Source organism: Corvus cornix, chromosome 2, assembly GCF_000738735.6.
Source record: "Corvus cornix cornix isolate S_Up_H32 chromosome 2, ASM73873v5, whole genome shotgun sequence".
Taxonomy (NCBI): domain Eukaryota; kingdom Metazoa; phylum Chordata; class Aves; order Passeriformes; family Corvidae; genus Corvus; species Corvus cornix.
The window spans coordinates 193,329-208,665 of record NC_046333.1 but is presented as its reverse complement, the minus strand read 5'-3'; the positions used below and the strand labels follow the sequence as shown (position 1 = coordinate 208,665).

Sequence of the window (15,337 nt, the reverse complement as noted above, 5' to 3'; positions counted from 1 at the left end):
ACTTCTATGCCCATGGGCACACGGTACCCAGGTACCACTGACCAGCTGCTTCTCTCCTGTGCAGTACGGAGTGGATGTGAAGAGCCGGGACGCTCGGGGCCTGACCCCACTGGCCTATGCCCGGCGAGCCGGCAGCCAGGAGTGCATCGACATCCTGCTGCAGCACGGTTGCCCCAGCGACAGCGCTGCCACGCTGACCCCCAGCCTGCCCCGCCGCAACACCAATGCCAACAACAACGCCTGCGCCACGGCGCCGGTTGAGTTCAGCGCCAGCCCCAGCACGGTCTAGCCCTGCACGGGCCCTCCGGTTGCCGCACAGCTGCCCTCCAGCCCTGCCGGGGACCAGGGCCACAGGAATGGGTCTGAGAGCAGCACAGACAGGCCCCCGCGGTGCTTGCCCCCACCAGAACCCCTGTTCCAGCCAAGAGGAGGCTGGGAGCCAGCCGGGAGCCAGCATCCTGCTCCTCTGCACTGGTTCCAGCCACCTCTCACTGTGCAGCTGTGCAGACCCAGTGCTGTCAGCTTGTGGAGGGGCTCCTGCATAATCCCTGGGGTGGCTCCAGTGCACCCCATTCTTGTGACCGGTACATGGATGGGGGGGTAGTTTCTCCTGCCCCCCCCCCATCACACACATCTGTAGATAAAGCAGGGGCTGGGGACAGTTCAGGTGTGTAGCCCCCCCCTGCACAGCAGTACCAGGGAGGCTGATGGCTGCACCCACTCCCTCAGGCAGGTCAGTTTGGGCACTTCCTTCCAGCTCTCCATCCGTGTTGGCCTCGCCACGCTCCCCAGTGCAGTGGTGAGGTGGGGAGCAGCAGGAGGTGCGTATTTCTCCATTGTGCCCCCATGCTCCTCTGCTTCTGGCCGGTGCAGGAGGGATGCACGCACCGATACCGCTCCCCGTGCGCTGATGCAAGGGTGGCACCTCCCCAGTGCAGCCCCTGGACAAAGGCCTCCCCAGCCTCCCTGGTGACCTGGAGCGTGAAGAGGATGGTCATCTCGGAATCCCCAGCTCTGTCTGTCTGTCTGTCTGTAGAGTCACTGTCCTTCCAGGTTAAAGCTCCAAGCTCCAAGCCATACACAGTGTCTCCATCAGAGCCTCCCGCTGGCTCCCGCTGCTGCCCAGGTGGGGCTGGTCTCCAGCTGAGCAAGAGGAGAGGAGAGGAGCGTCTCTCTTTGCATTGGGGTCAAGCCTCTAGCTGAACGCTGGAACCCCAAGGCTTTGGACACTGCTATGGAATGTCTCTGTCACTTGTGTATAAAATGTACATTGGAAATATTTATATGGACACTCTGTATATACGGTTTCTTTTCCATGAGTTGCCCTGTGTGTGTTATCTGCAGCCAAGGAGATAAAGGCCAATAAAGCAACCCCCCTCCTGCCAGGCCAGTGTCTCAGTGTGCTGCCTTTGGGGCCTCCGGTGCAGCCCTGGTTTGCACCTGGGTCTGGTGACTCTCCATCCCACACTGACGAGCGTTCAGCCTCTTCTCCTCCGGCTCAGGCTCTGATAACAGCAGTCCTGTGCCAAACTGGGCCCCTGGAACATTGCAGAGTGCTGAGGGGTGGAGGGGAGATGTGCCAACCCTGGGCACTGAGGGACAATGCCAGAACATGGCCCCAGAGGAATGCACAGCTCTGGTGGGATGGGAGATGGGCACAGCAGAGGGGTGTGCTGGAGAGGGAACATGCAGGGCAGGAATGCTGGGCCAGCTGGTCCCTGTGCACAGGACAGCGAGTGTGAAGCTGGGATGGGGCAAGGCAGAGATGGGCAGGGAATGATGGGCTGCCAGGGCAAGTGAGGAGTCTGCTATGGCTACAGAATACTGGGTGTCATTGCGTCCCAAGGCACAGGCAGACCCCTGAGCAGTGAAGGGAGCCGTGTGTCTGCTCTGCCAGCCCTAACTTTGCATGCTTCTCATAGCTGTGGGCAGAGCAGAGCCCCAGTGCTGGCAGTTCCAGGGTGCACCCCAGGCCACACCACAAACTGCAGTTCGGGGTTCCGGTGTCTCTGTGCTGTGCTGGGGTCCAGGCTCTGCTGCACTGGGACTGGGCACAGGCCTTGGGCCCCAAGCCTGTGTGGCAGTCTGCAAGGAAGGGAGGTGCCAGGACACCCCCACCTGCCACAGCTACCCCAGCTATCCCTGCCAAACCCCTGTTGCCTCCTCCTTGTGCCTCTCCTGTGGCAGAGGCTATCTCGCTGGGGTCTGCAGACAGTGGCCCCAGCCCCTCCACCAGCCCCTCCACTCATTGGTGTGTTCGGGCTGCGTGTGCCCATGTCATCATCCTCATCCTGGTCCTGGCTCTGGTCCTGGTCCTGGTCCCACTTCCAGTCCGGGCCCTGCACCCATGTCACCCCTCATTCCCGTCCCCTCGTGGTGCCCATGGGTGCCCCCACACCGGCCCTGGCCCCAGCCCAGTGCTGGGTTTGGTTAATTTCCTGGCGACTGCATTAGCGGGAATGGAAGCCGAGGGACGGCAGCTCCTCTGGGGCCCATTAATCATCCCCCTCAGACAAGCTGCCTTGATTACAAGTGGCAAGAAATTCATTAGGGCTGCGGCTCTGACAACTTTTATCTGCGCGGCTGGATCTGACTCATTAGGCAGCCAAATTAAAGCCATGATGGGCCCTGATGAAATTCACTGCTTGTTTATCTTGTGCGATCTGATACATCTGCCCATACATCATCTCCCGCGCGGGATCCCGCCCTACCCAGCCCTGGCGCCTCCCTTCCCATCCCAGCCCTGCCCCAAGCCCCCGGGTACCCTGCCTGGACCCAGCTCTGACCCCAGAAGACCCCTCGCCTGCCCCCACACTCTGCCTGCGGCATTGGGGCTGGAGTCGGGGCTGTAAGCGATGACCAGGCCACCAGGAGCCATGCGGAGACAGCTCTGGAATCAAAACCATGAATACCCTGAGCTGGAAGGAGCCCACGGAGATCATCAACATCCAGGGTCTGGGGCCACACAGCCCGGAGCAGCTCCCCACGGCCCATGCAGTACTTGTGGGGGGTGCAGTCCCCTCAAGGCACCCAGACCCCTGGCCAGGTCCTGCTGGCAGTGGCACTGCTGTGGGCACACAGCCCTGTGAAAACAGGCCCTGTGCCCTGCTGCTGCCTGCATATTGCAAACAGGCGCTGGGGATCCCAGTGATGCCCCTTTGCTGGCACCCTGGGGCAGGGAATTCCACCAGATCCCCGCAGGCTCTGACACCATCCCAAGGAGCCTCCACCCCGCAGTGGGCCAGACCCCACCAGCAGCACCACTTGTGCCCTGTCCTGCCTTGCCCCAGCCCAGCATTACCCCAATGCTGGAGCACATCTGGGTGCCAAGGTGACCAATGTGGCTTCACATGGCCCCAGGCCAGGACGGGCTGAAGCAGAAGCTCCATGTCCGTGTTCAGGGTAAGAGGTGTGTGTCCATGTTTAGGGGCAGGAGCTGTGTCCATGCTTAGGGGCAGGAGCTGTGTCCATGCTTAGGGGCAGGAGCTCTGTGTCTGTGTTTAGGGGCAGGAGCTGTGTCTGTGCTCAGGGGCAGGAGCTGTGTCCATGCTTAGGGGCAGGAGCTGTGTCTGTGCTCAGGGGCAGGAGCTGTGTCCATGCTTAGGGGCAGGAGCTCTGTGTCTGTGTTTAGGGGCACTGTGTCTGGTTTTGGGAGCAGGAGTCCGGTGTCTGTGTTCAGGCTGATGCCAGGGAGGACACAGGCCAACCCTCTGCTCTGCTGTACACCAGAGGACCGTGCCAGGGCAGCAAGCAGCACAGTGGGACTGTCCCTGTGTTACATGGCCCGAGCAGCAGCAGTGACCACTGCAGCTCCGTGGCAGCACCATGAGGACCCCACCCCAGGCAGCCAGCAGCACTCACACCATCGAGCTGAGGCTGGAGCAAGGGGGAGGGAGGTGGGTGCCACAGGACAGGAGCCAGGGATGCAGACTCGTGCCATGAGTAAATCCACGATATGCAGCCTCAGGCTGGGAACCAGCCAGACCACAGGTTTGCAGCACTTCCCAGAGAGCCTGGGCACAGCCAGAAAAGGGCCCACAGGGTACAACTTACAACAGAAGCCCCACAGGCCTTCTTGGAGCTCCAGCTGAGCAGGCACAGCCTCCTGGGGATCTGTAGGTGGTCAGCAGCAGGGCATGGGGCAGCACCGCCCAGCCCTGAGGCTGCTGGAATCACATGCTGAGCACGTGCAGAGGTGCCTTCAGGAGAGATGGCCAGAGCAGAGATCCTGCCACAGGGCTGTCCCATCATGTGTCCAGTCAGCTTTGTCTCTGGGAGAAAAGGCACAGGTGTGACAGCTCCGAGCTCCCTTGGCCTGTGCTCAGTAAGGTGCAGCACCAACCAACACACTCCACTACAACACCTGCACCCTGTCTGTGCCCATTCATGGCTGTCGGGCCTCCGGGCGGGTGCAGATGCCCACAGCACAGGGACTCCCAAAGCCTTGGGGGCAGTTCCAGCCTGGCTGGTGGGGACAGGGTGCAAAGGAGTTGGGGAGTGGTCAGAGGGAGATCATGACCCTTCCCAGGTGCCAGCCATTGGGAAATTGTTTCTCTCCTGCCCATTGTTTCTCTCCTGCACCTGAGCTATCCCTGTAGCCACTGGCTAATGAATAACACCAGCACCATATTGTGGGCCATCACATCTTCATACAAGCACCTTGTCAGGGAATGCTGAGAACCAGCTTTGTTGTGCTGAGTGAATAAACACTCTGTGGATGCAATCCCTGCTCCTTTCCCAGTTCTTTAAGAACCACCATACAGCTAAACAAGTGTACAGGTTTGGGTAGGGAGAATTCCCTTGTAAATGCTGAAATTGCCGTCCTTAGGCAATTTCATATGACTGCATGTATATATGTGTATAATGCATGTATATGTATATAAACATATTTATATAAACAAACACATGTCCATAAATGCATACACACCATATGTATTTCTCTGTGTGTCTGCACCTGTGTCTGTGTGTGTGCACACGTGTGTGCCCGTGTGCATGTGTACCAGCCTGTGTGTTTGCATTCCTTCCCCAGCACACAGGATAACAGCCAGAAGCTGGTAGATGGGAAATTCCAAACAGATGCAAGGAAAAAAACATATTAAGAAGGTGGCTGGACAGTGGTACAGGGGCCCGAAGAGGAGGGGTTGCCCGCCCTTGGAGATACTGGAAGTCAGATGGGCAAGTTCTTCAGCATCTTGAATGGGACAGGCTTTGTGCAGGTGTTGGAGCAGAGACCTCCCAAGGCCCCATCCAGCTTCACGGCTCAATTGCCCCAGGTCTGTCTTTACTGCCCAGTTTTTCATTGCGGCTGTCCTCCCACCAACCCCAGTCTGACACAGCACCCAGAGCTCCAGCTCATGGGGGCCCCCACAGCTCTCCCCTCTGGGGACAGACCACAGCTGCTTTGTGCAGTGTGGGCAGTGCCATGCACCGTGCTCGCTGTGCAGTGCTTTGCTCTCCGCTGTGCAGGAGGCACCAGAGCTGTCACAATGCTCAGGGTTCACAGGGAGCTCTGCTCTGCTCTGCTCGGTACCAGGAACACTCTGCTGCTCTGCAGCTCTCTCCAGCAGCGCTGGTGACAGCATGAGTCTGTCACCTCCAGCAGCAGTACACAGAGCTGCACCTCTGCAGCATTTGTGGGGATTTTAACATGGCTGTTTGTAGGGCTGCAGTGCGTACAGGCTCTGGGACTGGTCTAATACAAAAACAACAACAAAAAAATCTTCCATGCAGCTGAAAACTGTAGGTGTTGTATCCACCTCAGCAGCAGTCGGTGGATGAGCATGCAATGGAGCGGGAGTACTCTGCACACGCATTTCGGGTGGGCAGTGGCCTGTACAGTGGGGGAGGTGGGTTAAAGACACAATAAACCAGTGCTGCCACTGGGGCAGGACATACCAAGCCAGTGTCAGTTAGAAATGCCCAGTGGGAATAAGGGACTTCTTGGACCTTAAAACAAAACTTGCCTCCTTTCAATATCACTGCCCCAACCCTAGATCTGTGGACACTTTCTGGAGTGTTGTGGTTAACGTGCACTGCTGTGCTGTGATCGGCTGCAGTGGCACAGACCCCTCATGTGGACACATTTGTAGTGGCAGAGCCCTGCTTGTAGCTGCAAAATGGCTTTACCCTGCCTCCTGCCCTCCCACACAGAGACATGAGTACAGTTCATGTGCAAGAGCCACTGCAGTCGCTGCAAACAGCTGTGTCCCCTTTGCTGCCACGTAACACAGCTCAGTCCCTGTCTCAGACCAACACCCACCTGAGGAGGGAGAAGAGGTGCAGGTGCAGGCAGCTCTAACCTGGCCTGTTGAAAAGGGAGCTGACAGTTTTCCTCAGAGCAGGGCACTGGGGGCTGCTGCCAAAGGACATTTACTCCCCTGATCCAGAGGGAATGCCAGCAGGTGTTGCTACCTGAACAGGACAAATCCATGCTGGGGATGCTGTGAGCAACACCAGGCCAGGCAGTTCCTGAGGATACTTTCTTGTTTCCAGGTCAGTGGTGCAGGGACAGAGGCAGGTGTCCTGCAGTGGAAGCCAGCTGTGCTGAGAAACCAAATCCTGAAAGGATCCCGCAGAACTGTCTTGGGACCTGCAGCAAATATTTCTGTGGAAAGAGGCACCCACCAAGGACAGCTAGAAGCACAGCTTTGTCCAAATGGTTGCTCTGATCTGAGCTGTGTCTGTGTCTGTTGGCCACACAAGCCAACTGGAGCCAACAGCCATGGGGCAGGAACAGCCACCCCCCAGTGCTCTGAAGCTCCAGGGCACCGCAGGAGGACTCAGCTGTACAGGGTGAGCATGGACCCCACACCCCAGGTGAACAGAGTGTACCTGCCAAAGAGGGAAGGGACATGGGGAGGGAGCACTGCTCCCCAGGCAGCACAGAGGCCCAGCCCTTGCTATGGCATCAGGGAGGGCACCCAGGAAGGTGGAGTCAGCTCTGGCTGTCAGAGGGATATTTCCTGCTCTCCCAAGCTGTGTCTCCCAGGGAAGGTGCCAACGGCTGGTTGGACCCTTTGTGACCCAAACTCCCTATCAAGCCTCTGAGCAATTGATGCCCCAGCAAAACCTTGGAGAGAGCCTTCCCCCTCTCCAGGAACCTCTGGTGGCTTTGCCATGGGTGTTGCTACCACAGCACAGGCATAGGAGCTCCCTTGCCCCACGGACTCACTGTCAAACCAGAGCAGAGGTTCCCAAGGCTGGACACCCAGGGAACCACATAGCCCTTGTGCTGTTGACTGGGATTGCAGCTGTGCCCTGTGCAAAACTGGATCTTCATGGGGTTCTGGGGTTGGGCTCAGTATCTGAGATGGCTGGCTGTGGAAGCTCTCAAGAGCAGAGAATGGCTGGCCTGGATGTGCGAGCCCCTGTGGTTGTTGTTCCTGTCCCAGGGCTTCAGCACCAGGGAACCGCCTGTGCCGGGCCAGGGCAGGGGCTGCAGCCGTGCTGGGAGTCTGCAGCAGCCCCCACATTCCCCCACCCCGGGATGAGCTGCGGAGGCAGTCCCGAACCAGTCCTGGCCCCGGCTCCGCCGGCGGGAAGGCCGACCTGGGGAAGCTCCCGGGCGCTTCCCGGCCCCTCCTCTTCTCCCTCCCGCGTCTCGGCACCGGCACAGCAGCGGGTGCAATGGAGCCCGCAAGGCCACCGCTGCTGCTCGCACAGCCTCTGGCTCCGCGGGCCCCGGTACCTAGGGGCGGGTGAGCCCCGGAGCCTCCCCTTCTCCCCGTCCGCTCGCCCTCCCCGACCTCCGCGGTCGCCCCTCGGGGTGGGCGCCGCCGCCCGCTGCCCCTGCCCGTATCCCTGTCCCTCTCGCTGTCCCTGTTCCCACCCCTCTCCCTACCTTGTTCTCCTTCTCTGCCCGCGCCAGGCCGGGGCCCCGGGACCCCCGTCCCTGCAGCGAGGAAGAACGTGGTCTTGCTCCATAGAAAATAATTTATTGAAATCACAGCTATACATGGGCGGGCGCCAGCGGCAGCGCGGGCCCGGCCCGGCCCGGCCCGGCTCAGCCCGGCCCGGCGGGCGGCCAGGGCCCGAGGGCCAGGCGGCCGCACCCCCTGTGGCACGGGCAGAAGGACACGCTGCCGTATGTACAGAGTTTACACGGAATAAATAAGGGACATGTACACAGGAGTGGGAGCGGGCGCCCGGGCCCCCTCCCCGCCGCCGCCACCCGCCCCAGGGTCCGGGAGCTCCGCCGGGCTCAGGGCCGAGCGCCCTGCTCGATCTGCTGGTGCTGGCTGCGCACGGCGAAACGATTGACGTGCACCGGGATGGGCACCACGATCTTGGGGTTGCGGACAGGCTCTCCCGAGCGGTTGCTGACATTGCCAGCCTTGATGCGTTTCCATTTGGCGCGGCGGTTCTGGAACCAGATCTTCACCTGCACCTCGCTCAGCTTCAGGGCATGTGCGATCTGCGAGCGCTCCGTCAGGCTCAGGTACTTCTTGCAGTGGAACTCCTTCTCCAGCTCCAGCAGCTGCTCGCTGGTGAAAGCCGTGCGGCGCCGGCGGCTCTTCCCGGCCCCGGAGCCCGGCGGGGGCTGCTCGGCGGCGGGGCCGCCCTTGCCCTTGCCCTTGGCTCCCAGCGCGGTGCCGGCAGCTGCCCCGTCCAGGAAGGGCTCTTCCTCGCTCTCGCCCGCCGAGCTCTCCTCCTCCCGCTCGCTGCACGGCGTCGCCGCCGACTTCACCTCCAGCTTCTCCTCGTCTGAGCTGTACGCCTTCCCGTCTGCGGGGCACACAGCGTCAGTGTCCGCCGGCGCGGCCCGCCGCCCCCACCCCACCCCACCCTGCCCCGCCCCGCCGCCCGCATCCCGTCCCGCCCGGGGTCCCTCGGCTCCCAGAGCCCCCGCAGCCGCGGGGGAAGCTCTCCCCGCACCCTCGGCGGGAGGCTGCAGCTCCTCCCGCAGTCTTGGACCCCGTCACTACCGCGTCCCGCAGCCCCGGAGCAGGCGAAGCAGCGGCTCCGGCCCCAGCAGCAGCAGCCCTGCACCGGGTCCTGCTGCGGGCAGCGCCAGCCGCTCCACTCGCGGACCCCAGCGCCCTGCTCCCCGCAGCCTGGCCGGCGGCAAGGGTCAGCACCGACAGACCCGGCGGCCACCCCGGGGTCTGATCCCCTCAGCAGTTGCGCCATCCCACGGCCCAGCCATAGCCCCATCCCACGGCCCAGCCGTAGCAGGTCTCAGTCTAGCGGAGAACATCACAACACTTCCAGGTCTGGACCTTCGCATTGGAAAGAACGCCCATACCTCGTCTCTCAGCTCAGCCCTCCCTGTCCCTTCCCAGTGCACCAAACCATCGATGCCGTTCAGAAAATAGCCAGCCAAGAGCTGCAGAACTGTCCTGGAAACAGCATCCAGAGCCAGCTCCAGCCCAGCAAACCTCTCTGCAGGGCTCTACAGGACATGGGGTGGACCAGTTCTGGCTCTCCCTCCCTAATCCAAGGACACACCACAGCAGACTGTGTGGCCAGCGAACAAGGTGCTGAGGCAGCTGATGCTCAGGGCTCAGCTATGCCCAGCAGTGGGCAGAGGGGCAAGACAGAGCCTGTCAACACCACACAACAGACAGCATCTCATCCCAGGCCACCAGACAGAATGCAGTGCTTGGATCACCACAGACACCTCTGTTCAGCTGCCTGTGAGGATATTGATAGGGTACCGGGGTATGAATCTCTTCCTTGCAAGCTTCTTGTGTCCCAAACTGCTGCCGGAATGATTAAACAGCCATGGAGCAAGGGAAGACATGGTGGAGATAGAGGGGGGGAAAGAGGTCTGCAAGACAGTCACTTTCATAGTAGAAGGACTCAAACAAAGTGAGAAGATGTTCTTGGCCATAGACAGAGGTCATGAAGGGAGGGCCCAGAGCTATGCACAAGCAGGTGAAGAAGCTTTTCTGTCATGCTGAGACTAGAGAGACCAGAAAATTCTTCGTCTGACCCAAGAGCAGTAATCACTGCTGGAAGGAGTTGTCCTGAAGCACTGCCACTCTATATAACCCACCATGCAGAAGGAGAAGCAGCAGCTCTCCAAACTTCTAAGCAGCGTCCAGGTACTGGCACATGCAACCTGGGCCACTGGATCATCTCAGTGGGAAAGGCAGAACAGCCCTCAGAAGCCTGATAGTGCAGGGTTTAAATACATAAACAGAACTGCAAGAGACTACTTGAACCCAGAAGACATTCCTGGTAGTCTGGTGACTGTGGAGATCCCGCATCCCTTGTTAGTCCTGCAGCAAGCCTATGGCTTCCTGAGAGCAGGTGGGTGGCTTTGGAGATCTGGAATCTTCTCCCCGCTCCTCCTGCTTCCTACAGTGGGAAAGAACATCATCTCTATCCTGCTGCAGAGTGATTTCTTTCTTCCTGAGGGTAGGGAGCAGGGGAAGAGATTTCCCATGTGCATAGAGGGTAAAGACCCAGAGAATTTATGCTTGTGGGGCTGAGGATTAGCAGCAGGTGGCAGGGAGCACTTTGGCTGCCATTGCACAGGCTCATGCAAGCACTTTGCTGAAGAAAAGAAGAGCTTTTAGCTTCTGTGTACCATCTCTCTCTGGTGGAGCACGGGGCCTGACAAGGTAAGAGAGCTCTTATGAGGAATTCAGTGTCTTCCCCAAGGGCTCTTTAGGTCCTGCCCTGGCACTGCAATTCCCCAGGGATGGCAGATGGCATCCCAGCAGCCACACCAGCAAAGAGTGCTGGTAGGACAGTTTGCTCCTGTTAGCCCAGGCTGTGCCCCAGGAGACTGGAAGAAGGCTGAGCAACATGATGGTTTGTAAAACAGGTGCTATCTCTGAATACTCTCTTCTGAACCAGACTCCAAATTTTAAATGGTCTCTAGCACTCTTCCATTTGTGTCTTATAAAAGAGCTGGGTTTGCAGTAAGGAACTTGGAACTGTTTGATAACAGAATCTAAATCAGATGTTTTCACAAAGGAAATTGGTATATTGGTCTGTTAGTCACCTACTATGTCCCCAGCAAGGAAGGAATGAAGGCAGGGATCCCACCTGTGTGTTGGGGCTATACTGAGACTTTCAAGGCCTTTGAACATGAAGTGAAGCTGTCACGAAGCAAAGCATCATGATTGAAAAATCAACGAGAAGTAGTAGATGAAGAATAGGCCTTACTCACTGGTTGGCTTTTCACAAAGTCACAGCTGTTCATTGATCTTGTCAAAGACATTGAAGAGAATCCAAAGGGGGTCACAAAAATGCTCTGAGGGCTGGAGCACCTCTGCTGTGAGGACAGGCTGAGAGAGTTGGAGTTGTTCAGTCTGGGGAAAAGAAGGCTCCAGGGAAACCTTATTGCAACCTTTCAGTACTTAAGGAGGGCTTATAAGAAAGACAGACTTTTAACAGGGCCTCTTGTGATAGGACAAGGGGTGATGGTTTTAAACTAAAAGAGAGTCCATTTAGATTAGATATAAGAAAGAATTATTCACAATGAATGTGGTGAAACACTGGCACAAGTTGCCGAGATAAGCAGTGGATGCCACATCCCCAGCAACACCCAAAGCCGGGTCAGACAGGGCCCTGAGCAACCTGATCTAGTTGAAGATGTCCCAGCCCACAGGGGCAGGGGGTTTGGACTAGGTGGCCTTTAAAGGTCCTTGCCAAGCCAAACCATTCTGTGATTCTATCACTGTGGTTGTGGAAAGCATGGTGAGGAGACTTAGGTGTCACAGGTGACAAAGCTATTCAAGCAGGATCAGGAAGACCTGGATCAGGAATGGGTGTTGTAATGAGCCCTGTGTTGGTAAGCACACACAGCAACAACAGAAACTTCACCCTGTCCCCAGCTGAATGTGCAATCACTACATCAAACCAAGAAAGAGTCTCAGACTACTGCCTGAATCTCAGAGGAGATCTGTACAGCTCAGGAACAAACCTGCTCTCAACAAGAGGTGTGGAGAGCTAGGGATGTTAAGTACCCTTACCCCAGGGTTCATGTCTTTGTGGCAGCTGTAGAAATAAGCCAGACTTCAAGCTTTGCTGCTTCTCACCACCAGTTTCCCTACATGCTTCTCCCTGCTCAAGAGGGGTGGCAACAGCTGGAAGCAAGTTTCAAACCCAGTGGATGCAGAGAGAAGCCCCAAAATAGTGCATTGATCCCTTTTGCTGATCCAGGGAGCAACTGATCCTGTGTCCATAGACACCTGCATGATGGAGATACTAACAGAGCCTAGGGACAGAGGCAGTCGCTCCAGAGTGTAAGTCACTTAATGTCAGTGAAACAATCAAAAGGAGGCATTTATTCTTCACAAGTTTCTTCTGCAGGTAAACAATCTGTGGAACATCTTACCATCTTGATGTGGCTGATGTCAAGGTTATCCCTCCTTTCTGGTGGACTCCAGGGGAGATTAGATAAGGCCACAGAAAACAAACTGGTCGAAGTTTACTAAATAAACAGAAACAACACTTGGTACAGGAAGTCCCTAATGTGCAGATGGTTGGATGTGAGGAAAGTATCATTTTAGAACTGAGCATTGCACAGGTTGTGCTCTCTTGCTCCTCCCTGGACAATTGCTTTTGGCCGGGGCCACGGACTGGATGTGAGTGCAAACTGCATTACAGATAGTTTTTGATGACTCCTTTTGACATGAATCATCTTTCTATTCCTTAATACTGGGAAAAAGCTCACAGCAGCCTTCCTGAGTTTCCTCTAAGATGGTTGTAAAACAAACCCCACTGTCCATCTCCAGTTTTGTCTGGTACAGCCAGGACAAACAATAGGTAAAGGAGAAGGTGGGCGCATTTGGCCTGACAAATCCCACAGAACTGGGTCCACATGGGCCTGTGCAGGGGGACAAGCATCCTTCATGGCTCCAGAGCAAGCCCAGTGCTCAGAGGCAGCAGGGGATGAACAGCAGTAGCAAGACATCTTCCCTTCCATCATATGATCCAGTTGCAACAGGAAAAGTCTTAGAGGTAGAATTTCTTGGATTCAGAAGTGGCCACGGTCTGAGACAGTTCATCTGAGTCCCCTGGGAGGAGGGAACATATTGGGCTCAGTTATGTAGGAGCCACAGAGGGAGATCAAGCACAATGGAGTTCATCTGCCCACAGACTGGAAAGACAAGGTTGTATAGACCTGGTTTTGGCCAGGGCAGAGCTGCTCTCGAGAAGACTTTCACAAAAAAAGTAAGATCGCACAGGGCTTTTGATTCAGCACAGAGGCTGGTGAGCACTGGAGGAGCACCCAATACCCCAGTAACCCATAAAGGCAAGGGGGAGGTAGAATGCCCCGATTGTCCTACTTGGGGTGCGAGTTCTAAGGGGTACTTGAGTGAGTGAAATGCTCTTCTGAGGGATGAACAAGGCAGGGCAAGGAAGACATCTGGGCTTACCCAGGAGAGACTAAAGAGAGGATGGAGAACAAACAGCCAAGCACTGCAAGAAGCAGCAGTGATTCTCAGCACACACCCATGCCAAGAAGCCTGTGAGACAAAGGTGGATTTCAGGAGTGGCCAGGGGAGACAGCTCAAGAGAGGCCAGGCCAGAGAAGCAGCAGCTGGCTCGTCTGGGTCTTGCCGCAGGGACCCCTCACGCCCCGTGCTGCAGGACCCGAGGGAAAAGAAGGTGAGTGCTGGACCTGGCTGAGAAATACGGAGCAACAAGTCTCTGAGGCTGGTGCTGTACTCGGGGAGCGGCCGCAGCGCACAAAGGCGAGGACCCCGACGGGAGCCGTTCCCGGCCGCACCGAGGGTCCCGGGAGGGGCGCTGCCGCCTGCCCGCGCCGTCGGGCTGAGCCGGTGCCGAGACGGCGGGCGTGGCGGCCAGCACGGAGGAGAGCGGGGCTGCGGGCGGCCGCCTCGGAGCGGGACCTGCTCCACCGTCGCCCCTGCTTTAGAAAGAAAACTTTGAAAAGACGGTAGTCGCAGCACGGCGACGCCGGGAGGCACCCGCCCGGGACGCGGCATCATGCTGGGGACATGGCGCAGCCCCGCGCCGCACCAAACGGGACCGGGACGGGGACCGGGACCAAGATCGGTGCGGGCGGGGAGGGCTGCGGACCGAGCCGTGGGACTCGCCGCCACCTTCCACCTCACTCGCCCCGGGCCGAGTGCCAGGACCTCGGAGAGCTCCATGCAGCTGGTCCGGCCGGGGCTCCGGGCCGCGGCGCTCCAGTCCCACCGTGGCGTCCCCCAGGACCGGTCGCTCTCCCGCCCCTCCTGCCCCGCGGCCCGGCCGAGGCAAGCGAAGTTTGACTCCCATCCGCGAAAGCTGTGGGCGCTGCGGACCAGGCCTGAGACGGAGGGGATTCGGTTCGGTCCTCCCGGCTCGGCCCAAGTGCAGCTGAGGGCAGGTCCCGCCGCCGCGACCCGTGGCGACCCCGCCGTCCTACCCGCCGCGCCCCGGCCCCCAGCACCTCCGCTCCGCGGCTCCCGTCCTGGCGGGCTCCGGGCCGCAAGACGCCTTTCCCCAGGTGCCGCTCGGACGGCGGAGAGAACCCGGGCAGGTCTCCCCGGGACTGCGGGGATCCGGGTGAGGCGGGGAGGCTGCTCTCCGCCCGGCAGGACGGGCCCGCGCCGCTCTTACCTGCAAGGCCGGGGAAGGGGTCCGGGAAGTGCAGCGGCGGCTCGGCCGGCCCCTTGTCGCGGCCCGGGGGCAGCTCCTCCGCCTCCAGGCCGTCGGCGCCTCGCCGGCAGCCGGCGTCGGGGGTGGCGCGCGGCGGGGGCAGCTCCTGCGGCGGATAGAAGCCGTCGGGGGGCTCGGAGAAACTGGGCAGGGCGGTGGTGAGCGCCACCATGGAGGGCACGGCCTGGCCCAGGCTGGCGCAGAAGGTGTTGGTGAGGCGGCCGGCGAAGGAAGCGAGCGGGGCCAGCGGCGGCAGCCCCGACTGCAGCGGGGCGTGGGACAGCGCCTGCGGTAGCACCAGCGGCCGGTACGGCATGAACATGGGGTACCCGGTGTAGAGCAGGTGCCCGGAGCGCGGCGGCGGCGTCCCAATGAGCGAGTCGATGGAGAAGGCGGTCCCCTGGCCGCCGGGTCTCTGCATGGCGAGCGGGCGCCTCCGGCTCAGCCGGCACCAACTTTCCGGCGAGCTCGGGCCGCCGCCAACTCGCCGCGATCCCGCCGCCGCCGGGCCCCGCCGCTGCCGCGGCCCCGGCCCCGGCCCCGGCCCGCGCCCTCCGCCTCCCGTGGGCTCCGGCGCCCGGCGAGAGCTGCCGCCCGCCCGCCCGCTCGCTGGCTCGGCGCGGCGGAGTGGAGGCGCGCTCGGAGCCGCCCGCCCGCCCCGCTGCGGGGGGGCCGGGCCGGGCCGCCGAGGGGAGGGGGAGGAGGGGAGGGGAGGCGGGCGGGGGTGTCGCCCTCTGCTCTCATCCATCTTCTGCACATCACGGTCGAG

General features: G+C 59.6%; 2 protein-coding genes across 4 annotated transcripts in view; one reads left to right on the top strand and one right to left on the bottom strand.

The window, feature by feature from the left end:
• Nucleotides 1-1,386, top strand: part of AGAP3 (ArfGAP with GTPase domain, ankyrin repeat and PH domain 3) — a 110,624-nt gene extending 109,238 nt beyond the window's left edge. For all 3 annotated transcript variants that reach the window (XM_039550176.1, XM_039550177.1, XM_010391477.4), the window contains exon 18: nucleotides 65-1,386. In XM_039550176.1, coding sequence (XP_039406110.1) covers nucleotides 65-289 — 225 coding nt within the window. In that variant the 3' untranslated portion in view covers nucleotides 290-1,386. The remainder of the gene's footprint in view (nucleotides 1-64) is intronic.
• A 6,656-nt stretch (nucleotides 1,387-8,042) lies between these two features.
• On the bottom strand, nucleotides 8,043-15,060 carry GBX1 (gastrulation brain homeobox 1). Its single transcript, XM_039569322.1, has 2 exons — nucleotides 14,530-15,060; nucleotides 8,043-8,724 (listed from the first exon to the last, which is right to left on the bottom strand). The coding sequence occupies exons 1-2, from the start codon at nucleotides 14,987-14,989 to the stop codon at nucleotides 8,201-8,203; spliced, it is 984 nt and encodes a 327-aa protein (XP_039425256.1). The 5' UTR covers nucleotides 14,990-15,060; the 3' UTR covers nucleotides 8,043-8,200.
• Nucleotides 15,061-15,337: the final 277 nt, after the last annotated feature.

Bases quoted from the DNA above. Each gene is read 5' to 3' on its own strand.
- GBX1 (XM_039569322.1), bottom strand. From the start codon at position 14,989: ATGCAGAGACCCGGCGGCCAGGGGACCGCCTTCTCCATCGACTCGCTC. The intron at 8,725-14,529 runs GTAAGAGCGGCG...TGTGCCCCGCAG, and splicing joins CCCCTTCCCCGGCCTTGCAG to ACGGGAAGGCGTACAGCTCA.